The 25,982-nt window shown below is 46.9% G+C and overlaps 1 protein-coding gene and 1 long non-coding RNA gene across 2 annotated transcripts in view; one reads left to right on the top strand and one right to left on the bottom strand.

Moving 5' to 3' along the window:
* Positions 1-25,982, top strand: part of LOC135570987 (scavenger receptor cysteine-rich type 1 protein M130-like) — a 70,886-nt gene that overhangs the window by 18,615 nt on the left and 26,289 nt on the right. The window contains exons 8-9 of the mRNA XM_065016803.1: positions 296-616; positions 720-835. Coding sequence (XP_064872875.1) covers positions 296-616; positions 720-835 — 437 coding nt within the window. The remainder of the gene's footprint in view (positions 1-295; positions 617-719; positions 836-25,982) is intronic.
* LOC135570985 (uncharacterized) lies at positions 13,903-14,901 on the bottom strand. The gene is made up of 3 exons (XR_010463617.1): positions 14,518-14,901; positions 14,161-14,231; positions 13,903-14,073 (listed from the first exon to the last, which is right to left on the bottom strand). It is a non-coding gene; the product is annotated as an uncharacterized LOC135570985 (long non-coding RNA).

Raw genomic sequence — 25,982 nt, 5'->3', positions numbered from 1 at the left:
GTATGTGAGTGTTACCTCAGTGAACGTCTCTACTCTCTACCACTGTCACATGTCATGTTATTGTCACATCTAAATGAGGAAAGTAGTTGAGGAGCTACGTTTTCATTTTCTCTCCTCTAGTTCCAGATGTCCTGCTTCAGCCTGATATCAACATATGTTGTCTCAGTGACTGTAGGCCCACTACTCATGTTGCCCTGTGAGGGAGGGTGGCTGGCACTGTTACATGCTGATGTTATTGTCATATCTATAGGAAACTAGTTGAAGAGGTTTTTCTTGTTCTCTTTTATTGTTACAGATCTCCTGGTCCAGCCTGATATCTTCCTGACTGACCCAATGGGAGGGGTCTTCAGGGGCCACCAGGGGCCCGAGATGTTCAGGGGCTACAACTTCACCATCACCTGCTCCACTCAGCCACAGTACCCAGGAGGCTCCTTCCTCCTCACGTTCACCGGCTCCAACAGAACCCAGATCCAGCCAGCTGTCAATCACTCTGCTGCCTTCCTCTTCCCTGCTGCAGATGACTCCCACCAAGGGAACTACAGCTGTGTTTATGACAATTATGTTTTCTCTCATAACTTCTCCTCTGAGAGTGAGCTCCTCCCCCTCGCCATCACAGGTAACTGAACATGAACCAGACTTATAACTTTGTCATTGACAGATTTCCCACAGATCTATGTGATGATGATCAGTCCCCTCATCAAAGGTGTTTCTGTTTGCAGCCTCTCCTCTGCCAGCCTTCATCATCAGACACGTTGTAGTGCTGCTGATCCTACTGACAACCATCACCACCTCCTACCTGTACTACAAGGTAAAGACATTTACTCAGACGTTACAAGTCATTTAAACTAGAGGGTGAGAGGGTGAGGGGGAGAGGGAGGGAGAGAGAATGGAGATACTAGAGAGTAAATGTCTGACTGGTGGTGCTGTGTCTCCCTAGCCCACCAGGAGGCAGAAGAGAGTGAACAGGGTGAGCAGCATGGATCTTTATGTCAATGCCATGGAGATGGTCTCTCTGAGCTCCAGAGCTGAAGCTGGACCGGGAGAGGAGAGAGCAGCCCAGGGGACGGAGTAGGAGTAGAATGAATCTGACCCTACATGCTGATCTTAGGTCAGTTTTGTGTTTTAAATCGATGCTCAGCAGTGGACTGGTGTTTAAAATGTGGTGATAAACCTGAAGTGATTCTAATTTTAATAACAAGTTCAGAATTAGTTTATCTTTCTAGAACCCTGGAAGAAATCTAAAAGTAGTGACTGCAACCACCATTATTCATTTAGTTTGGTTTTTACCAGCTGAAAAACATGGGGTTTTGGTAACATGCGGTTTTGGTAACATGGGGTTTTGGTAACATGGGGTTTTGGTAACATGGGGTTTGGGTAACATGGGGGTAACATGGGGTTTGGGTAACATGGGGGTAACATGGGGTTCTGGGTAACATGGGGTTTGGGTAACATGGGGTTTGGGTAACATGGGGTTTTAATTATTTTAAGAGAGATCTCAATTACGTCTGTTTTGTGTCCAGAATGTATTGATTTTTGCTTTTGTCTTCATGTCTTATTATGATTCTCCTCTGATTATGATGTAGATTAGTGTTATGTTGTTAGTAGTATAGAGATAATGATGTTATTGATTATAAACGTTATGATATTGATTATGATGTAGATTAGTGTTATGTTGTTAGTAGTATAGAGATAATGATGTTATTGATTATAAATGTTATGATATTGATTATGATGTAGATTAGTGTTATGTTGTTAGTAGTATAGAGATAATGATGTTATTGATTATAAATGTTATGATATTGATTATGATGTAGATTAGTGTTATGTTGTTAGTAGTATAGAGATAATGATGTTATTGATTATAAATGTTATGATATTGATTATGATGTAGATTAGTGTTATGTTGTTAGTAGTATAGAGATAATGATGTTATTGATTATAAATGTTATGATATTGATTATGATGTAGATTAGTGTTATGTTGTTAGTAGTATAGAGATAATGATGTTATTGATTATAAATGTTATGATATTGATTATGATGTAGATTAGTGTTATGTTGTTAGTAGTATAGAGATAATGATGTTATTGATTATAAATGTTATGATATTGATTATGATGTAGATTAGTGTTATGTTGTTAGTAGTATAGAGATAATGATGTTATTGATTATAAATGTTATGATATTGATTATGATGTAGATTAGTGTTATGTTGTTAGTAGTATAGAGATAATGATGTTATTGATTATAAATGTTATGATATTGATTATGATGTAGATTAGTGTTATGTTGTTAGTAGTATAGAGATAATGATGTTATTGATTATAAATGTTATGATATTGATTATGATGTAGATTAGTGTTATGTTGTTAGTAGTATAGAGATAATGATGTTATTGATTATAAATGTTAGGATATTGATTATGATGTAGATTAGTGTTATGTTGTTAGTAGTATAGAGATAATGATGTTATTGATTATAAATGTTATGATATTGATTATGATGTAGATTAGTGTTATGTTGTTAGTAGTATAGAGATAATGATGTTATTGATTATAAATGTTATGATATTGATTATGATGTAGATTAGTGTTATGATGTTGCTCTCTAAACTGCCATGTAATCAACTGAATGCTTTTAATAAAATTACAGGCTGTCAGTCTTGTGTGATTTAATTATTAGACAGACTACAACATACAGTATGAATTAACTGAGATCAGTCTGTGTGATTCCCCTCTTGGACAGACTACAACATACAGTATGAATTAACTGAGATCAGTCTGTGTGATTCCCCTCTTGGACAGACTACAACATACAGTATGAATTAACTGAGATCAGTCTGTGTGATTCTCCTCTTGGACAGACTACAACATACAGTATGAATTAACTGAGATCAGTCTGTGTGATTCCCCTCTTGGACAGACTACAACAAACAGTATGAATAAACTGAGATCAGTCTGTGTGATTCTCCTCTTGGACAGACTACAACATACAGTATGAATTAACTGGTCATACATTTGGCAGGAGGATAGGAAGTGCATCTCAGTTTCCACCTCATTTTGTGGGTTGTGGGCACATAGCCTGTCTTCTCTAGAGAGACAGAGAACACCTGGTTAGCAACAGTAACGTTAGTGACACATGGTTAGGTAGGATAAAAGATATCTGTTAGATAGGAACAACAGTAGTGATACAAGGTTAGGTAGGACACAAGATATCTGTTAGATAGGAACAACAGTAGTGATACATGGTTAGGTAGGACACAAGATATCTGTTAGATAGGAACAACAGTAGTGATACATGGTTAGGTAGGACAAGATATCTGTTAGATAGGAACAACAGTAGTGATACATGGTTAGGTAGGACACAAGATATCTGTTAGATAGGAACAACAGTAGTGACACATGGTTAGGTAGGACACAAGATATCTGTTAGATAGGAACAGTAGTGATACATGGTTAGGTAGGACACAATATATCTGTTAGATAGAAACAATAGTAGTGACACATGGTTAGGTAGGACACAAGATATCTGTTAGATAGGAACAGTAGTGATACATGGTTAGGTAGGACACAATATATCTGTTAGATAGGAACAACAGTAGTGATACATGGTTAGATAGGAACAACAGTAGTGATACATGGTTAGGTAGGACACAAGATATCTGTTAGATAGGAACAACAGTAGTGATACATGGTTAGGTAGGACACAAGATATCTGTTAGATAGGAACAACAGTAGTGATACATGGTTAGGTAGGACACAAGATATCTGTTAGACAGGAGCAACAGTAGTGATACATGGTTAGGTAGGACACAAGATATCTGTTAGATAGGAACAACAGTAGTGATACATGGTTAGGTAGGACACAAGATATATGTTAGATAGGAACAACAGTAACGTTATTGATACAAACCCTCAATGTGAATTGATATTAATCCATAAATACAGAGCACAAGTACAACCCTTTTATATTGTAGCGACCCGCACAGACAGCTGTGTGTTATGTGCTAGGCTAGGAGGTGGTTGTGTTGTACTGACCAGTACCCGGTGTTCGCGGGGTCCGACATGTCAATCAACCTGCTATCTGCCAATCACGGGAATGCCTGGAATGTTCTGATGCCGGGCATCCTGGTGGTTGGCGGAGTGGCGTGGAGGGGGGTTGGGCATTGAAAGTTAAGACCAGGTTCAGCCTTTGTCTCTCTCTCTTACGTCTGGGCTTCACAGGAGAAGGTCACGATTGGCTTGTGGGTTATCTGTCATCTATTTGGCGTGTGCTACGGCCCAAACAGTAGCCTGTGTAAAGTTGGTTCAATAAACCGTCAATTCGCAAACTCAAGCCTCTGTCTGGACAATTGTTCATTTATGATCTAGTCAGGTCATTACATTGGTGTCAGAAGTGGGATCACTGAGGAGGCGCTATGGACAGTGTGTACAGCCCGGGCTACTGCGCTCCGAACTGAGGAATAGACGCAGGCAGCCTGGAGAGCCTCTACGGGTGCTAGCTAATGACATTGAGAGCCTCTCTCGGCGGGCATATGCTCACATGCCCCCTCCGTGCAGAGCGAGCTAGCACGGGACCAGTTCATACAGGCGCTCCCCTACGGAGCTGCGCATACAGACCCAGCTGGCTCATCCTGAGTCATTGCAGACAGCCTTGGAGATGGCTTTGGAGAGGGAGCTGGTGTGGGCTGGGGCTTCAGCTGGGGCTTTGGTGGGGTGCAGGGAGACACACCCTCTGTGCGAGCTGGGGGCAGAGCAGCCCGGAGCCGGAAAAGCCTGCTTGGGTGGCCGAAATGACAGAACTCATTCGGGCTGTGTCGCTACAGGCGGCACGAAACACAAGCCCTGGTCCCAGGGTCTGCTGGGGTTGTGGCCAGCCAGGCCATCTGCGCCGAGATTGCCCCATGTCCCCCAGAGCTCAGGGAAACGGCTCGGGGTCCGCATAGACCGGGTAGTGCGGACCCCTGGCTTTCTATCCCAACCACCATCATCTTCAGGAGGAGCCCACCGGCACAGACGGGGAAGCAAGGCTCCACTTCCCCCAGAAGCAGACGAGGGCAAGCGGAGGGAGCCTGTTGTTGTGGTGGGCCGGACCTGTGTTGGGGACTTTGTCATGTCCCTGTCACTGTGGAGGGGGTGCCCTGCTCCGCCCTGGTGGACACTGGGTCCACAGTAACCCTGGTGAGGCCAGATATTGTGCCAGGTTGGACTCAGTGTGAGCCTACAACTGTGCAGCTCCGCACAGTCACAGGTGAGCTGGCACCCATGAAAGGGAAGGGAATAATGACTCTGACAGTAGGGGGCAGGACTGTGCGTCATCCTGTGTGGGTGGCGGCTGTGCAGGACCCTTGTATCCTGGGGTTGGACTTTCTTAGGAGCACAGGCTGCCAGTTAGACCTAAATAGGGGCACACTGAGCTTCCAGGGAGGGACGGAAGTCACCATGGCCCCCCCTAATGTCACATTCACTCAACCCAACAAACCCTTTACTCCAACAGTTAAAGCAGCAGAGACTCATGGCTGCGCCCCCTCCCCCACAGCTGTGTGTGACTTTTCCCCAGTCCCCCTGTCACCTACGGCGGTGTGTTACATTCCCCCAGCTACCTCCATGACACAGCCCTCTGTGAGCCCGGGCCGCACCCCCCCAGCCCAGCTACCCCAGATGGGAGAGGAGAGGACACTGTCTGCAGTGAGGGAGATATGGGGGAGGAACTGTGTTGGTCTTGACCCTGAGCAGCAGGAATGGTTGTGGCAGTTGCTGTTTGAATTCAGAGACAGCTTTGCGTTGAGTGAGGAAGAGGTGGGTCAGACTCTTCTGGTGCAGCATGAGATCGACACAGGTGATGCTCGACCCATCAAGATGCGTCCCCGCCGTATCCCGCTCGCACGCCAGGAGGCGGCAGACAAGGCTGTGTTGGAGATGCAGCGGGCAGACTTCATTGAGCCCTCAGACAGCCCCTGGGCGGCGCCAGTCGTCATGGTTCCGAAGAAGGGGGGCAAGCTGAGGTTCTGTGCGGACTACAGGCGGCTGAATGAGGTAACCAGGAAGGACTCATACCCCATACCACGTATCGATGAGTCGCTGGACCTGGTTAGGGGTCCTCCTGGTTCTCCTCACTAGACCTCCGCAGTGGCTACTGGCAGGTGCCCCTCTCCCCAGAGGCCAGAGCCAAAACTGCGTTCTCCACTAACAGAGGACACTGGCAGTTCAAGGTCCTGTGCTTTGGCCTGTGCAACGCTCCAGCTACTTTTGAGCGTTTGATGGACAGGGTGCTGGATGGCATCCCCCGACAGCAGTGTCTGGTATACCTCGATGACATCCTGGCCCATGGCAGCTCCTTCCAGTCAGCCCTGGGGGCGCTACGGCGTGTGCTGGAGAGGGTGGCTGCCGCAGGTCTGAAGCTCCACCCCGAGAAGTGCCACTTCATGAGGAGAGAGGTGTCCTTCTTGGGCCACCGAGTGGGGAAGGAGGGGATCAGCACCATGGAGGACAAGGTAGGGGCTGTCAGAGACTGGCCCACCCCCACCGACCAGCGTCAGCTGAAGAGCTTCCTGGGCCTGGCCTCGTACTACAGGAGGTTTGTACGGGGCTTCTCAAGCGTTGCTGCTCCACTGAACCGCCTGCTGCCGAAGGACAAGGCTTTCACTTGGACAGTGGAGTGTGAGGAGGCGTTCAACACCCTCAAACGTGCACTGATCGAGGCCCCGTGCTCGCCCCCTGACCTCACCTTGCCCTTTATCCTGGACACAGACGCGAGCAATGTGGGCATGGGTGGGGTGCTGGCCCAGGTGGGGCCAGAGGGGGAGAGAGTGGTGGCGTACTTCAGCAAAACATTTGACAAACATGAGCGCCGCTACTGTGTCACCCGGCGGGAGCTCTTGGCTGTTGTGGCTTCCGTCAAACACTTCAAGTACTACCTGGGTGGTCTGCCCTTTACTGTAAGGACTGACCACTCTGCTCTCCAGTGGCTCATGTCTTTCAGAGAGCCAGAGGGGCAGGTGGCACGCTGGTTGGAGGAGCTTCAGCCGTATGACTTCACGGTGGTGCACAGGGCAGGGGCACGCCACTCCAACGCCGACGCCATGTCCCGTCGGCCCTGTACTGCAGACGGCTGCCGCCACTGTGAACGGAGAGAGGGACGGGAGAGAGAGCTGCGGGCAGAGGAGGGTGTCTGTGCCACAGTGTGTCGGGCGAGCGGGCCTGTCTGCTGTGAGCTGCAGACTGTCGACGTGGCTGAATGGCGGCAGCAGCAGGGACGGGACACAGAGCTACAGCCAGTGCTACAGTGGGTAGAGGCGCAGGTGAGGCCACCATGGGAAGAGGTGACAGCGCTCTCACTCGCGACCAAAGGGTTGTGGTCGAAGTTTGAGAGACTGCGGCTGGCTGATGGCGTGCTACAGCGGGCATGGAAGGAGTCAGCTACGGGAGAGGAGAGGTGGCAGGTGGTGGTCCCAAAAGCATTGCGGGAGGCTGTGCTCCAGAGTACTCATGGGGGGGTGGGGACTGGACACTTTGGGGTCACAAAAACACTGCGCCGTCTCCGTCAGGGCTTCTACTGGGGGCAGCACAAGAGGGATGTGGAGGACTTTTGTCGCCGCTGTGACAACTGCACATGGATAGCCCTCATGTTCCTCCGGGGCCGGAGTATGCCCGGAGACTCCAGGACCGCCTGGAGACAGCCCACACCTTCGCCAGAGAGCAGCTGGTGAATGCAGGTGTGAGGCAGAAAAGGAACTATGACGTGCACACCCGGGGAAGGCACTTTGTGGCTGGGGAGCTGGTCTGGGACTACAGCCCCCTAAGGAAAAAAGGCAGATGCCCCAAGTTGGACAGTCACTGGGTGGGACCCTGCAGTGTCCTGGAGAGGGTAGGGGAGGTTGTGTACCGGGTGCAGCTTCCTCCCAGGGGGAGAAAGGTGGCACTGCACCGGGACAGGTTAGCCCCATACAGAGGGGCCTCTTCTCCCCAAACCCCAGGAACCCCCACAATTCCCCTCTCTGGCAATGACATTCTCCAGGCACCCACCCTCAGGTGCCGCAGACAAGGCTCCAGACAGCCCACTCCCCCTGTCTCCCCCCCCCTGTGTCACCGCGTGGTTCCCCAGAACCACGGACTGTATTACCCGTTCCCGCTTCCTTGTCCCCCATATCCCTGCCTTCATCCCCTGGTTCCCAGAGGGGCACTCTGCGACCATCACGGCCACGCAGGCAAAGGAGACCTCCGGGTCGCTTCAGAGACTTTGTTTGTTCCCTCGGGGACGAGGGACTTTGTGGTGGGGGGGCTGTGTAGCGACCCGCACAGACAGCTGTGTGTTATGTGCTAGGCTAGGAGGTGGTTGTGTTGTACTGACCAGTACCCGGTGTTCGCGGGGTCCGACATGTCAATCAACCTGCTATCTGCCAATCACGGGAATGCCTGGAATGTTCTGATGCCGGGCATCCTGGTGGTTGGCGGAGTGGCGTGGAGGGGGGTTGGGCATTGAAAGTTAAGACCAGGTTCAGCCTTTGTTCTCTCTCTCTTACGTCTGGGCTTCACAGGAGAAGGTCACGATTGGCTTGTGGGTTATCTGTCATCTATTTGGCGTGTGCTACGGCCCAAACAGTAGCCTGTGTAAAGTTGGTTCAATAAACCGTCAATTCGCAAACTCAAGCCTCTGTCTGGACAATTGTTCATTTATGATCTAGTCAGGTCATTACAATATAAACCTTTTAAGGTAGTAAGAAAATAAACATTCACTTAATATTTCAATAAGTCCCCTGCTAGTAAATCACCTGCTGGTAATAACTAGCGTGACATTGTAGTGCAGAGACCAACGGTGCTCGTTAGCTCGTCATCAACACGGCTAGCTAAGACAGCAACAACTTGGTTAACTGGCTGAAATAAGTCTTCAATTCATGAACGGATAAATAAATATATACAGAGCCACATTCGCTATTGACTTTAGGATATATGAACCAGTTTTCCAAAACCACTATTGTGTTATACAGTTTGAAACAGTTTTTATGTACAGAGGAAGAGGACTCGAACCTGCTCTCAGAATATCTGTCAGACTGAGGAGCGGGCAGACCAACTTCCCAAATAGGGGAGAAGCACTCAAAACACACTAGTTGTTCTTTCAAAGAAAATTATACAAAAATAGTAAGTCCGAAGACCTCTCGTATTACCAACCTTACTACAATGGCAGCAAATATTTTAATGAATTCAGTAACACATAATGAAAGGAAACTTTATTTATATCACCCCTTTTTCCGAGGTGAATGGTTTCACCCACTACTCTCCCGGAACTGAGGCTTTGACGTCAACAGTTTCACTTTGTTCCACCTTTGGTGAGCAAAACAGCTAATAACGTAGCTAAATACTGACATGATCCTCAATCGCGATATCTGTTCATATCTAAATACATGGCTCTGCTTTGGTCTATTCCATTGATATTGTCAACCTGAACATTACATTGAACATGTGAGTCATTTAGCAGACGCTCTTATCCAGAGAGACTTACAGTAGTGACTGGATACATTTTCATACGTTGCATTGGCAGGACAATTCCATTAGTAGTTGGGAGGAGAGCAGAAACAGCCTAACACCTCCACTGATACTGTGTAACCTGTCTGCAGTCAACCAGCCATCCAGACTGAAGTGAAGGCCTTGTTACAGAATGAAAACACCTTCTCTTTCGTCGGCATGACAACCTGTAAACATGTCAGTGGCGTCACAATGTTGCACAACAGCAGCAGAACATTGGATGGAGGGTCATTGTATCATTACACAGTGTCACTGTCTATTCTACTGTATTGGTACATGTGGTATTACAATACATTAGAAGATCTGTAGACGGAAGCATTGAAACAATTTACAACACATCGTCAACTAGCAACCTACTCTGTTTCAGTGCTGTTTAAATATCCCACTTATTTTATTCTGCTGTTAGAGGCCATCAGTAGAGACAGTCAGGAAAATAGTCTTTGTAGCAAGTTTTTTTCTGTCAAACCTGGGAAGTGTGTCTATATAGGTAAGTATATATACAATTAGGATTTTACTTTAAGGTCAAATGTACTGTAACTGTCTAGTTGTGAAGAGAATCTAAATATGTTGTTTACTGACCTCCTCTCCTCTCCATTCTAGCACCATACGTTCTGTTGTTTACTGATCTCCTCTCCATTCTAGCACCATACGTTCTGTTGTTTACTGATCTCCTCTCCATTCTAGCACCATACGTTCTGTTGTTTACTGATCTCCTCTCCATTCTAGCACCATACGTTCTGTTGTTTACTGATCTCCTCTCCATTCTAGCACCATACGTTCTTCAGAAGCTGGACAGCATATGAATAGAATCCATCTTCTCTCACCTTCTCCCCTCAAGACCAACATCACACAAGATGCTTCAGAATAACAACAACAACAAGCTGGTGAAGTTGCTACCCAACAGGAACAACCATGACAACAACAACAAGCTGGTGAAGTTGCTACCCAACAGGGGCCTGTTGCACAAAACTAGGATAAGGGATTAAGCCAGGATATCTTGGTGATCCTGGCTCAATTGATCCGTAATCCGGTTGCACTAAAGATGGATAGGGGGCAGGAGGATATGTTATGGTATAAATTACCATGGAGATTTATTCTGTGGAGCTAGCCTGCTCCAGACCAGGCTAAATTCCAGGATCTATTTAATCTCATCCCTAATGTCAGTCAGCAGTCACCACAAATGGAAACCAATAGTTATTTCACTGCTCACTATACATTGTTATCACATATAACTAGACCCACTGTTATTATTTAAACGTTTGTGATCATTAATTTCAATGATTTTGGATAAAAAATGATTTTTAGATGATGTTGCTATCATTAGATAATTTAGTTTCCCATAGACTATAAGGCTATATATAAAATGATAGAATATTAGGGCTACAGAGGGGAAAAAAAAACACAAGTCATAATATTGTAACCAGTTGTTTTAAAGGAGGACAGATGTGGGGCATTTCGTGAAATTGTACTTCAGTATGGTTTCATAAACAAAGACATGCTGATGTGCCAGAATATTAAGTATCACATTGTCATAAGTATCAAAACTGTAAAAACAATATGTAGCTTTTCTGCAGAAAGAACCAGCCTCATAAATTTATGACTTTATCCTTTTTCTTCAGTGTGGCCCTAGTACTCTGTCATATAAACAAATACACATTCCATATGAATATAAAAACACAATGTGTAACATTATGTTCCTTTATTGAATAAGGACAAAACAAAGCAGGTAAACCATCAGCTCCTTTCGAAACTGAAGTCACAGTGACTCTACAAGATGGAAAGCACAGAATCCAAGCATATTATACAAAATGATACATACACATTCAAAGGTCTGTATATAACACACCCTGCATGTCTGCACACTAAAATAAATGCAGGACAAATCCATACACATCAACTGAACAGACAAATGAATGGATGCAGTAGCCTCCCTGCAGCCTTGTATTACACACAGTATACCGCACAAACATCATAAGAGGCCAAATTCGTCAAAAAACGAACCCAAAAAACCCAAATTCCTCTGCCACCGCAGGACATATTTAACCAAAATTGAAAGCACACATACTAACTAAAATAATTCAACACATATTGGTCCCTCAGCAGCCGACCACTGTCGTCATCAGGAAGATTGCCGGATTGTCCCAGTCCATGGCTGGTGGCACTCTGGGGGCCCTCTCCTTCCTCAGGCAGGCCACATTGTGGAGGACAGCACAAGCCACAGTAATATCACATGCCCTAACAGGGCTGACCCTTAATTTGTGAAGGCAGTGAAAGCGTGCCTTCAGGAGGCCAAAGGTCATTTCAACTCTGGCCCTGGTCCTGGCATGGGCATGGTTGTAGGCCTGCTGTGCTTCCTGGGGGTCTGTGAAAGGTGTCAGGAGAAAAGGCTGGCAGCCATACCCCCTGTCTCCCAGCAACACACCAGAGAATTCACCTGTCAACACAAAATCTCATCATTACTACCTCATAAACACAGTGATATTCTTGACACAGCCATGATGGTTATAAATAGGGGTTGTGTGGCTTACCTTGTGATAGGCACTGATAGATTTCAGAGGCCCGAAAGATTCTGGAGTCATGGACTGAGCCAGGCCATTTTGCCACAACATTGCTGATCACACAGTCAGCATTGCAGACCATCTGAAATCATAAGATGAGGAATATTACACCAATCAATGCACATCACTGGCAATGCAGAGTGTTCGTCAATGGACAATATCAAAAAGTTATGTTCACCTGAACATTAATGCTGTGAAAGGATTTCCTATTCACAAAATCGGCCTCATGGGCACCTGAGGGGCTTTTATCCTTATGTGTGTGCAGTCCACTGCACCAATGACATTGGGGAAACCTGTCACACAAAGTAATGAGTATCCTACTATGTGTTAACAGTTGTCCTGTAATTTGTAGATCCTCTTACCTGCAATCCTATAGAACTCCTCTTTGATGTCACAGAGTCTTCTGTGGCCAGGGAAGGAGATGAAGACATCTGCTAATGCTTTGATAGCCAGACACACACTCCTTATTGTGCGGCAAATTGTGGCCTTGTTCAGCTGTTCTGCATCCCCCACTGAGTACAGGAAGGCTCCACTAGCAAAAAGCGCAAGGCCACACAAACCATTTGCTCCACACTCAGTGCATGGCTCCGTGCAGTGCGGTGCTTAATCCTGGGACCCAGTAGTCTGCATAGATACCTGATGCCATCTGCAGAAAACCTGTATCTTTCATATAGATGGTCATCAGGGAAGGCCAGTGGGTCCAACCGGTCCCTGAAGACCCTTTCTCGCCTGAAGGCTCTCCTCAGCACAAGTGCTTCTTCATCCACCACATCTCGCACGAATGGGCATGCCATTGTCAGAGCAGAAAGGAACACACAATTTTGGGCCTTCATATAGGCTAGTGGCCACACCTGGTGCTGGGGGTGGGCAAAAGAGGGCGATGCCTTATAACGATGACTTGGTTGTACTGATTGCTGGGAAAATAAAAAAAAACCTTAGAAAGATGCCACCGTCCTGTGTGCTCACAATAAGAGCTCATATGTCATGGCTCACTTGACTTTACGAGAATATACCTAATTTTTATTTTGAGCTGTGTCATCTTCTTGGAGCTGGGGGAGGAAAGAAAAATAATGATTAATACATTTGTGTTACAGTTAGCATACAGTGTACATTGAAGGCATATCTCACCTCCCTCTCAAGTTTTTTTATTTCAAGGTCCAGTTTCCTAATTGTCCTCTTTTTATTTCGGACTCCAGTGCAAGATTTTCCATCTTTTTCTTCTTGTACTGAATGTCTATGTCTGCCAGTTCTATTTGGCGCCGGAGGTGGTTGCCATACAACTTTCTGATAGCTTGTGAGCTCTGTGAACACAATACAATTAGCGCAGCTGGAATTTGGCAGGATGTGGTGTCCTTTTATTAATACGCACTATGTTGCCAGGCTGGTTTTCCCACTGTATAGCATCTGGGTCCTGTAAAAGAAATTAGATTTTTGATTTTGATGAGGACTCCTCACCATTGTAGAGTAAATAGTACTTTCACAGTCTTAACATGATACCTCATGCCTTCTGGAATCCAGAGAGATGGTCTCCTCCTCATCATCGTCTCCATCATGTGCTGTTGCTGCTGCACTGGGGCCTTCACCCTATCACATTTAATCGGATTCATATTGAAGCTAGTAGACAAGACATGCCAGGCCTACAGTATGCCTTTGATGGAGTACTCACTGGATCAGCATCGTCTGGTGCTTGTGCTGGTGGCTCTAACAGGAACACAGTGCTGCCAGGCACTGCAAGGCAATAGGTAAACCAAAGTCAGACAGTCCAAATTGATTCAATATGAATGTGGTTGTATCCCATGTAGAGATGGAAGGACATACCTTGAATGAAGCGGGTGGCATCTTGGGAGGAACCTATGCTCGTCTCTTTCCCCCCAGGGATCCCCTCTAAGACGGGCCTGCCTTTATTTAGCTCCAAGGCCATGTCCTCTGCTGGGGTAAGGTCAGCCTTTGGTGACCCACCACCCGTGCCTTGTCTGTGGGTATTCTTTTTCACTGCTAAAACAGTACAGACAATGTGTGAGCAGGCACCTTCTGGGTACAATATATGCTTGTGCTTTGTTAAATATTAGTCAGGGACCATACCATTCTGCAGAATGTTCTTGTATTTGATTTTGACCTGCTGCCATGTCCGTTTTGGCCCGTTCATGTTTAATCTACACACACACACACACACACACATTTAATGGAGTCACACTGCAAAAATTACTTGGTATTTTTGTCTTGTTTTCAGTAAAAATATCAAAAAATGTATCATAGCTTTATACAGTGTGATGGAGTTACTTTACACAATTTCACTCATATCTGCAGTGCATTTCAATTAAAAATTTAACCGTTTCATAATTACAGTACAACTGCATTTTTGGAGATGTGAATTAAATATTTGAATTGTAATTGTGATGTTTCAGCGGAGCGGTGAGTGTGTAATTGTGCACTACTTACGCATTCAGGCGGTCTGCAATACTTTGCCACGCTTTTTCTCTTTGCTTTATCACTGTGGCGGTGTTGCCTTTCTTCTTAATTATATATTTTACCTCCTCGTATGCCTCCATGAGGATTTGTGCTTCCGACGGGGAAAAGTACGCGGCTCTAGTTGCCATGGTAAATCAGTTAATCTGTGATCTGTGGCGGGGTCTATTTGAGTGAGCCGTGAGCGCGCACCTATCCAGGATTGGTTTCACCTGGCTTAATGAATCCGTGTCTGCTCATCCTGGCTTGGTCTTTGTGCAACCAATTAAGCCTGGACGCACATGTTTTGGCTTCATTGAGCTCAGCTGAGTCATTTATCCCGGATGTCTTAATTCTACTTTTGTGCAACAGGCCCCAGGAACAACCATGACAACAACAACAAGCTGGTGAAGTTGCTACCCAACAGGAACAACCATGTCAACAACAACAACAAGCTGGTGAAGTTGCTACCCAACAGGAACAACCATGTCAACAACAACAACAACAAGCTGGTGAAGTTGCTACCCAACAGGAACAACCATGTCAACAATAACAACAACAAGCTGGTGAAGTTGCTACCCAACAGCAACAACCATGACAACAACAACAATAACAAGCTGGTGAAGTTGCTACCCAACAGGAACAACCATGACAACAACAACAACAAGCTGGTGAAGTTGCTACCCAACAGGAACAACCATGACAATAACAACAACAAGCTGACAATGCCACCAGCCATACTGCTCGTTCTGTGCATGATTTCCTGCAAGACAGGAATACCAGTGGTTTGCCATGGCCAGCGAAGAGCCAGGATCTCAGTCCCATTGAGCACGTCTGGGACCTGTTGGATAGGAGGGTGAGGGCTAGGGCCATTCCCCCCAGCAATGTCTGGGAACTTGCAGGTGCCTTGGTGGAAGAGTGGGGTAACATCCCACAGCAATAACTGGTAAATCTGGTGCAGTCCATGAGGAAATGCACTGCAGTACATAATGCAGCTGGTGGCCACACCTGATACTGCCTGTTACTTTTGATTTTGACCCCCTCCCCCCTTTGTTCAGGGACACATATTACATTTCTGTTGGTCACATGTCTGTGGAACTTGTTCAGGTATGTCTTAGTTGTTGAATCTTGTTATGTTCAAACAAATATTTACGCATGTTAAGTTTGCTGAAAATAAAGGCAGTTGACAGTGAGAGGACGTTTCTTTTTTTGCTGGGTTTAGTTCTTACTGACAGACTGGGTTGGTAGAAGGAGACGGGAGAGGAGAGAGAGATGAGAGAGAGAGATAGGACTTATTGACAGACTGAGTTGGTAGAAGGAGACAGGGGAGGAGAGAGAGATGAGAGAGGACTTATTGACAGACTGAGTTGGTAGAAGGAGACAGGGGAGGAGAGAGAGATGAGAGAGGACTTATTGACAGACTGAGTTGGTAGAAGGAGACAGGGGAGGAGAGAGAGATGAGAGAGATAGGACTTATTGACAGACTGAGTTGGTAGAAGGAGACAGGGGAGGAGAGAGAGATGAGAGAGAGAGATAGGACTTATTGACAGACTGAGTTGGTAGAAGGAGACAGGGGAGGAGAGAGAGATGAGAGAGATAGGACTTATTGACAGACTGAGTTGGTAGAATGAGACAGGGGAGGAGGGAGAGAGAGATGAGAGAGAGAGATATGACTTATTGACAGACTGGGTTGGTAGAAGGAGACAGGGGAGGAGGGAGAGAGATGAGAGAGAGAGATAGGACTTATTGACAGACTGGGTTGGTAGAATGAGACAGGGGAGGAGAGAGAGATGAGAGAGAGAGATATGACTTATTGACAGACTGAGTTGATAGAAGGGGACAGGGGAGGAGAGAGAGATGAGAGAGAGAGAGGACTTATTGACATACTGAGTTGGTAGAAGGAGACAGGGGAGGAGAGAGAGATGAGAGAGATAGGACTTATTGACAGACTGAGTTGGTAGAATGAGACAGGGGAGGAGGGAGAGAGAGATGAGAGAGATAGGACTTACTGACAGACTGGGTTGGTAGAAGGAGACAGGGGAGGAGGGAGAGAGAGATGAGAGAGAGAGATATGTCTTATTGACAGACTGGGTTGCTAGAAGGAGACAGGGAGGAGAGAGAGATGAGAGAGAGAGAGATAGGACTTATTGACAGACTGAGTTGGTAGAAGGAGACAGGGGAGGAGGGAGAGAGAGATGAGAGAGAGAGATAGGACTTATTGACAGACTGAGTTGGTAGAAGGAGACAGGGGAGGAGAGAGAGAGATAGGACTTATTGACAGACTGAGTTGATAGAAGGAGACAGGGGAGGAGGGAGAGAAAGACTGACATTTAAATCAGCTGAATATATTTTCATCACTGACTTCTCACCAGTGATGTCATCATAACCAGTAACCTGTTCCTCTCTTTGCCCAGCCTGACCCTGACATATAGCATCAGGCCTGTTGAGTTGACTTGGGTAACAGACCTCTAGCTTCTACACCACATCCCCCCTTCTCCTGCTCTAACATGAGACCTCATCAGTACTCATTTTGGGTGCTGGTACTGTTTCTATTTAGGTGCTGGAACATTAAGCCAATATTCTATAAGAGGTGAACTCAAGCAGTAGAAAGTTAGAGGTGATATTATAGGACACACTATGTGTAACTTCGCTGCTCTGTCAGCAGTTTCCTGTGGAGTTTTTCAAATGTCAGTCTTTCCTGTAGGTGGGTGTGTTTAACTGATCTTATCTGCTTAAAGTTTTGTCACATCATGTAAGTAAGGAAGAGATGAGATAGAAGTCATATAGCCTAGCAATATTTCTCAGGAGGGGGGGGGGGAGAGAGAGAGAGAGAGAGAGAGAGAGAGAGAGAGAGAGAGAGAGAGAGAGAGAGAGAGAGAGGACTTACTGACAGACTGGGTTGAGAGAAGGAGACAAGGGAGGAGGAAGAGAGATGAGAGAAACTCAGCAAAAACAGAAATGTCCCTTTTTCAGGACCCTGTCTTTCAAAGATAATTCGTAAATGTCACGCCCTGGTTTTAGTATTCTGTGTTTTTCTTTATTATTTTGGTCAGGCCAGGGTGTGACATGGGTTATTTATGTGGTGTGTTTTGTCTTGGGGTATTTGTAGGTGCTTGGGATTGTGGTATAGTAGAGTTGTCTAGGTAAGTCTATGGTTGCCTAGAGTGGTTCTCAATCAGAGGCAGGTGTTTATCGTTGTCTCTGATTGGGAACCATATTTAGGCAGCCATATTCTTTGAGTGATTCGTGGGTGATTGTTCCTGTCTCTGTGTTTGTTTGCACCAGATAGGGCTGTTTCGGTTTTTCACGTTACGTTTAGTGGTTTTTGTATTGTTCGTCATTATCTTTATTAAAGATGTATGAAGATAACCACGCTGCATTTTGGTCCTCCTCTCCTTCGACGGAAGAAAACCGTAACAGTAAAAATCCAAATAACTCCACAGATCTTCATTGTAAAGGGTTTAACACTGTTTTTCATGCTTGTTCAGTGAACCATAAACAATTCATGAACATGCACCTGTGTAATGGTCGTTAAGACACTAACAGCTTACAGATGGTAGGCAATTAAGGTCACTGTTATGAAAACTTAGGACACTAAAGAGGCCTTTCTACTGACTCTGAAAAACACCAAAAGAAAGATGCCCAGGGTCCCTGCTCATCTTCCTGAACATGCCTTAGGCATACTGCATGGAGGCATGACAACTGCAGATGTGGCCAGTGCAATAAATTGCAATGTCCGTACTGTGAGACACCTTAGACAGCTCTACAGGGAGACAGGATGGACAGTTGATGATCCTCGCAGTGGCAGACCACGTCTAACAACATCTGCACAGGATCGGTACATCCAAACATCACACCTACGGGACAGGTACAGGATGGCAACAGCAACTGCCCGATATACACCAGGAATGCACAATCCCTCCATCAGTGCTGAGACTGTCCGCAATAGGCTGAGAGGCTGGACTGAGGGCTTGTAGGCCTGTTGTAACGCAGGTCTTCACCAGACATCACTGGCAACAACGTCGCCTATGGGCACAAACCCACCGTCGCTGGACCAGACAGGACTGGCAAAAGTGCTCTTCACTGATGAGTCGCGGTTTTGTCTCACCAGGGGTGAGGAAGGAATGAGCGTTTACACCGAGGCCTGTACTCTGGAGGGGATCGATTTGGAGGTGGAGGGTCTGTCATGGTCTGGGGCGGTGTGTCACAGCATCATCGGACTGAGCTTGTTGTCATTGCAGGCAATCTCAATGCTGTGCGTTACAGGGAAGACATCCTCCTCCCTCATGTGGTACCCTTCCTGCAGGCTCATCCTGACATGACACTCCAGCATGACAATGCCACCAGCCATACTGCTCGTTCTGTGCGTGATTTCCTGCAAGTCAGGAATATCAGTGTTCTGCCATGGCCAACGAAGAGCCCGGATCTCAATCCCATTGAGCACGTCTGGGACCTGTTGGATCGGAGGGTGAGGGCTAGGGCACGTCTGGGACCTGTTGGATCGGAGGGTGAGGGCTAGGGCACGTCTGGGAACTGAAATGTCTGGGAACTGAAATGTCTGGGAACTGGGAGGGAGAGAGAGATAAGCGAGAGAGATAGGACTTACTGTCACGCCCTGACCATAGAGAACCCCGGAGTTCTCGATGGTGCAATAAGTCAGGGTGTGACTTGGGGGATGTTCTAGACTTGAATTTCTATGTTGGTGTGAGTATGGTTCCCAATTGGAGGCAGCTGATGATCGTTGCCTCTAATTGGGGATGATACTTAGTGTGGTCCTTTTCCCACCTGTGTTTGTGGGATATTGTTCCGTTTTGGTTTAGTGCTCTGTGCGCTACGAACTTCACATTCATTTATTCTATGTTGTTTTTTGAAGGTTCACTTCAATAAATATGTGGAACTCTACTCACGCTGCGCCTTGGTCCGCTCATTATGTATACAACAAACGTGACACTCACTGACTGACAGACTGGATTGGTAGAAGGAGACAGGGGAGGAGGGAGAGAGAGATAGGACTTATTGACAGACTGGGTTGGTAGAAGGAGACAGGGGAGGAGGGAGAGAGAGATGAGAGAGAGATAGGACTTATTGACAGACTGGGTTGGTAGAAGGAGACAGGGGAGGAGGGAGAGAGGGGAGAGAGAGATAGGACTTATTGACAGACTGGGTTGGTAGAAGGAGACAGGGGAGGAGGGAGAGAGGGGAGAGAGAGATGAGAGAGAGATAGGACTTATTGACAGACTGGGTTGGTAGAAGGAGACAGGGAGGAGGGAGAGAGGGGAGAGAGAGATAGGACTTATTGACAGACTGGGTTGGTAGAAGGAGACAGGGGAGGAGGGAGAGAGGGGAGAGAGAGATGAGAGAGAGATAGGACTTATTGACAGACTGGGTTGGTAGAAGGAGACAGGGGAGGAGGGAGAGAGGGGAGAGAGAGATAGGACTTATTGACAGACTGGGTTGGTAGAAGGAGACAGGGGAGGAGGGAGAGAGGGGAGAGAGAGATGAGAGAGAGATAGGACTTATTGACAGACTGGGTTGGTAGAAGGAGACGGGAGGAGGGAGAGAGGGGAGAGAGATGAGAGAGAGAGGACTTATTGACAGACTGGGTTGGTAGAAGGAGACAGGGGAGGAGGGAGAGAGGGGAGAGAGAGATGAGAGAGAGATAGGACTTATTGACAGACTGGGTTGGTAGAAGGAGACAGGGGAGGAGGGAGAGAGGGGAGAGAGAGATGAGAGAGAGATAGGACTTATTGACAGACTGGGTTGGTAGAAGGAGACAGGGGAGGAGGGAGAGAGGGGAGAGAGAGATAGGACTTATTGACAGACTGGGTTGGTAGAAGGAGAAAGGGGAGGAGGGAGAGAGAGATGAGAGAGAGATAGGACTTATTGACAGACTGGGTTGGTAGAAGGAGACAGGGGAGGAGTGAGAGAGGGGAGAGAGACGAGAGAGAGATAGGACTTATTGAAAGACTGGGTTGGTAGAAGGAGACGGGAGGAGAGAGAGAGAGAGATAGGACTTATTGACAGACTGGGTTGGTAGAAGGAGACAGGGGAGGAGGGAGAGAGGGGAGAGAGAGATGAGAGAGAGATAGGACTTATTTACAGACTGGGTTGGTAGAAGGAGACAGGGGAGGAGGGAGAGAGATGAGAGAGAGATAGGACTTATTGACAGACTGGGTTGGTAGAAGGAGACAGGGGAGGAGGGAGAGAGGGGAGAGAGAGATAGGACTTATTGACAGACTGAGTTGGTAGAAGGAGACAGGGGAGGAGGGAGAGAGGGGAGAGAGAGATAGGACTTATTGACAGACTGGGTTGGTAGAAGGAGACAGGGGAGGAGGGAGAGAGGGGAGAGAGAGATATGACTTATTGATAGACTGGGTTGGTAGAAGGAGACAGGGGAGGAGGGAGAGAGACTGACATTTCAACCAACTGAATGTATTTGTATCACTGACTTCTCACCAGTGATGTCATCATAACCAGTAACATGTTCCTCTCTTGGCCCAGCCTGACCCTGACATATAGCATCAGGCCTGTTGAGTTGACTTGGGTAACAGACCTCTAGCTTCTACACCACATCCCCCCTTCTGCTGCTCTAACATGAGACCTCATCAGTACTCATTTGGGTGCTGGTACTGTTTCTATTTAGGTGCTGGAACATTAAGCCAATATTCTATAAGAGGTGAACTCAAGCAGTAGAAAGTTAGAGGTGATATTATAGGACACTATGTGTAACTTTGCTGCTCTGCCAGCAGTCTCCTGTGGAGTTTTTCTAATGTCAGTGTTTCCTGTATGTAGGTGGGTTTAACTGATCTAATCTGCTTAAAGGTTTGTCACGTCATAGAAGTAAGGAAGTAATGATATAGAAGTCATATAGTCTAGCAGTATTTCTCACTCTTCAGTCCTCTCTTCATGACAGTAGACTTGTTTCGTCAGTGGAGCCCAAGTTAGAGGCAGATATGATACCTGCAGTGGTACTGATGACCCTGTTGTGGAGCAGAGGTAGGATGCTGTTATGTTTAAGACACTGGTGACAGTTACTGAGATATGTTTTGATATTGTAAAATATATTATAATTTGCAGGGTTAGTAAAATAACATGCAACTGGAAGCAGACAGTAAAAATGTGTCTCAAAGCAGGACAATGATGTGATCACCTGTAAATGTACTTTACTGTAGTCTAACTGTCCATCTGGGGACAGGCACTAATGTCAGTTAAGTTGTGATGGTGTCATGCATCTGACTGTTGTATATTCAGTGTGTCAATGATTGATTGTATCTGTCTCTATGTAATTGAATGAGAGTATATATTATGTATTATATATTATATTGGTGTTATGTTAGAGTAGGAGAAGGGAGGGGTGTAGATGCTAGAGGTCTATGAGCTGAGTCAAGATCAAAAGGGTCAACACTATATGTCAAGAAGAGAGAGAGAACATGCGCGAGAGAGAGAGAGAGAGAGAGAGAGAGAGATGAGCGGCGTGAGAGGGAGGAGAGAGTAGTGGAGGGGAGGGGACAGAGGAGGGGAGGGGAGAGAGAAGGGAGGGTGGAGAAGTGGAGGGGAGAGAAAAGGGGAGTGGAGAGATTTTTGGAGGAGAGAGAATGATAGAGAAGGGGAGGGGAGGGGAGAGAGGAGGGGAGGGGATATTTGTGGAGGAGAGAGAAATTGTCAAGGAAGGGCTCCACTAGGGCCCTCTCAGTCAGCCGGTTCCACTAAGGCTCCACTAGGGCCCTCTCAGCCAGCTGGCTCCACGAGGGCCCTCTCAGTCAGCCGGCTCCACTAGGGCCCTCTCAGTCAGCTGGCTCCACTAAGGCTCCACTAGGGCCCTCTCAGTCAGCCGGCTCCACTAGGGCCCTCTCAGCCAGCCGGGTCCACTAGGGCCCTCTCAGTCAGCTGGCTCCACTAGGGCCCTCTCAGCCAGCCGGCTCCACTAGGGCCCTCTCAGTCAGCCGGCTCCACTAAGGCCCTCTCAGCCAGCCAAATATAATATTGACAAGCTCCCGTATCTGTTAGGTAAAATACCACAGTGTGCAATCATGTCAACCAGCCAGCCGGCTGCACTAGGGCCCTCTCAGCCAGCCGGCTCCACTAGGGCCCTCTCAGTCAGCTGGCTCCAGTAGGGCCCTCTCAGTCAGCTGGCTCCACTAGGGCCCTCTCAGTCAGCTGGCTCCACTAAGGCCCTCTCAGTCAGCTGGCTCCACTAAGGCCCTCTCAGTCAGCTGGCTCCACTAGGGCCCTCTCAACCAGCTGGCTCCAATAGGGCCCTCTCAGCCAGCCGGCTCCACTAGGGCCCTCTCAGTCAGCTGGCTCCACTAAGGCCCTCTCAGTCAGCTGGCTCCACTAAGGCCCTCTCAGTCAGCTGGCTCCACTAGGGCCCTCTCAACCAGCTGGCTCCACTAGGGCCCTCTCAGCCAGCCGGCTCCACTTGGGCCCTCTCAGCCAGCCGGCTCCACTAGGGCCCTCTCAGTCAGCTGGCTCCACTAGGGCCCTCTCAGTCAGCTGCTTCCACTAAGGCCCTCTCAGTCAGCTGGCTCCACTAGGGCCCTCTCAGCCAGCCGGCTGCACTAGGGCCCTCTCAGCCAGCCGGCTCCACTAGGGCCCTCTCAGCCAGTCGGCTCCACTAGGGCCCTCTCAGCCAGCTGGTGTGTGTAGGAGAGTGTGAGATGTGTGTACAAAACGTAGAAGTACAAATGACATGATTGAACACTGTGGTATTTTACCTAACAGATAACAATATTATATTTGTTTTCAAATTATTTTGGGGTCTTTGTAATCTGAGGGAAATATGTGTCTCTTAAATCGTTTGGCAGGAGGTTAGGAAGAAGAGCTCAGTTTCCACCTCATTTTGTGGGCAGTGGGCACATAGCCTGTCTTCTCTCTGCCTACCTCTCTCAATAGCAAGGCTATGCTCACTGAGTCTGTACATTGTCCATCAGTTTTCTATCAGTCACGGTGGTCAGATAGTTTGCCATCGTTTATGTATGTTTGGTTATAATTTGTTTGGGCCAGACTGTCTGAGTTCTGTCCTGAGGCTTTGTTGGGTTAGTAGTGGTTTGTGAACTAAGCTTCAGGACCAGCTGGATGAAGGGACTTTTCTCTATGTTCATCTCTTGGTATTTCAGTGATGGTCTCTTGTTTTTATGTGGTTATAGACATTGAAGACTTGTTTCTGGATGTTAATTAGTGATGGATATTAATTAGTGATGGATATTAATTAGTGATGGTATGAATTAGTGATGGATATTAATTACTGGATGTTAATTAGTGATGGATATTAATTAGTGATGGATATTAATTAGTGATATTAATTAGTGATTGATATTAATTAGTGATGGATATTAATTAGTGATGGGTATTAATTAGTGATGGGTATTAATTAGTGATGGATGTTAATTAGTGATGGATATTAATTCGTGATGGATATTAATTCGTGACGGATATTAATTAGATAGTACATAACTCAACTCTCTCCCTGACCCCCACCAGTCTAGTACATAACTCAACTCTCTCCCTGACCCCCACCAGTCTAGTAAATAACTCAACTCACTCTCCAGTCCCCACCAGTCTAGTACATAACTCAACTCTCTCCCTGACCCCCACCAGTCTGGTACATAACTCAACTTTCTCCCTGACCCCCACCAGTCTAGTACATAACTCAACTCTCTCCCTGACTCCCACCAGTCTAGTACACAACTCAACTCTCTCCCTGACCCCCACCAGTCTAGTACATAACTCAACTCTCTCCCTGACCCCCACAAGTCTAGTACATAACTCAACTCTCTCCCTGACCCCCACCAGTCTAGTACATAACTCAACTCTCTCCCTGACCGCCACCAGTCTGGTACATAACTCAACTCTCTCCCTGACCCCCACCAGTCTGGTACATAACTCAACTCTCTCTAACACAATTTCATTCCTACCTCTTGTTTGTTTTCATCCCAAGGGAAAGGTTTGGAAACACCTGCACATATATTAACACAGAAACAGCACAATTCATCTCATATGACCTAGTAGTCCTGTAGAGCTCTTTAACATCCACACAATATACACTACATTACATCCTCCATATAATTCATCTCATATGACCTAGTAGAACTGTAGAGCTCTTTAACATCCACACAATATATCTGGGTCTCCCTGTCCTGTCCCTATATGTCCACTGCCCTGCAGAGCCCCAACCCAACACATCCCACTCAGCTTTAGGATCTTAGTGAAACATTCACTATTGGTTTCAGGTGTGTTAGGTCAAGGCCAGAGTGACAACACACAGGACAGCAGACCCCCAGGACTGAACAACCCAGCAGCTATTGAAAACAGGAAGTGGGCATCTTTTCAATACAGACTCCTTTTGTTGTACTTTTTTCAATATAAAACATCCAGACCTTATTCAAGTTGTCCAGTAAACCCTTATAAGAGGTGAACTGAAGCAGTAGAAAGTTAGACTTGATATTATAGCACATACTATATGTGTAACTTTGCTGCACTGCCAGCAGTTTCCTGTGGATTTTTCTAATGTCAGTGTTTCCTGTTGTTATGTGGGTTTAACTGATCTTATCTGCTTAAAAGTTTGTCACGTCATAGATGTGACCTGAGTCAAACTCAACAGGCCTGATGCTATATGTCAGGAAGAGAGAGAGAACGAGAGAGAGAAAGGAGGGGGTAGTGGAGAGAGAGAGGAGGGGAGGGGACAGAGGAGAGAGTAGTGGAGAGAGAGAGGAGGGGAGGGGACAGAGGAGAGAGTAGGAGAGAGAGAGGAGGGGAGGGGACAGAGGAGAGAGTAGTGGAGAGAGGGGGAGGGGAGGGGACAGAGGAGAGAGTAGTGGAGAGAGAGTGGAGGGGAGGGGACAGAGGAGAGAGTAGTGGAGAGAGAGAGGAGGGGAGGGGACAGAGGAGAGAGTAGTGGAGAGAGAGAGGAGGGGAGGGGACAGAGGAGAGAGTAGTGGAGAGAGAGAGGAGGGGAGGGAACAGAGGAGAGAGTAGTGAGAGAGAGGAGGGGAGGGGACAGAGGAGAGAGCAGTGAAGAGAGAGAGGAGGGGAGGGGACAGAGGAGAGAGTAGTGGAGAGAGAGAGGAGGGGAGGGGACAGGCCAAGGGAAGTAGGCGTGATGAGGGTCCCTAAAAAATACAAAAATACAAACATTTAAATTTAATCTTTTACTTTTTGGAAAACCATTTCCCCCCTAGCAGTCCAGTACTGTATCAGCGGTTTGATAAACCCTTCTATAGGGAGCCCAAAATAACATTATTTCTATGGGCCTGGATCTCCCTACCTGTAGTCTACCTACCTCTGTCTGCATCCTAATCCCTACCTGTAGTCTACCTACCTCTGTCTGCATCCTAATCCCTACCTGTAGTCTACCTACCTCTGTCTGCATCCTAATCCCTACCTGTAGTCTACCTACCTCTGGTATAATGCATTTCCACCTCTCACTCCATCAGTGTTGCTCTGTCTGCATCCTAATCCCT

This window comes from Oncorhynchus nerka, unplaced genomic scaffold (assembly GCF_034236695.1).
Source record: "Oncorhynchus nerka isolate Pitt River unplaced genomic scaffold, Oner_Uvic_2.0 unplaced_scaffold_865, whole genome shotgun sequence".
Classification (NCBI taxonomy): Eukaryota; Metazoa; Chordata; class Actinopteri; order Salmoniformes; family Salmonidae; genus Oncorhynchus; species Oncorhynchus nerka.
The sequence above is the reverse complement of the archived record's forward strand: the minus strand, read 5'-3'. Positions and strand labels throughout refer to the sequence as shown.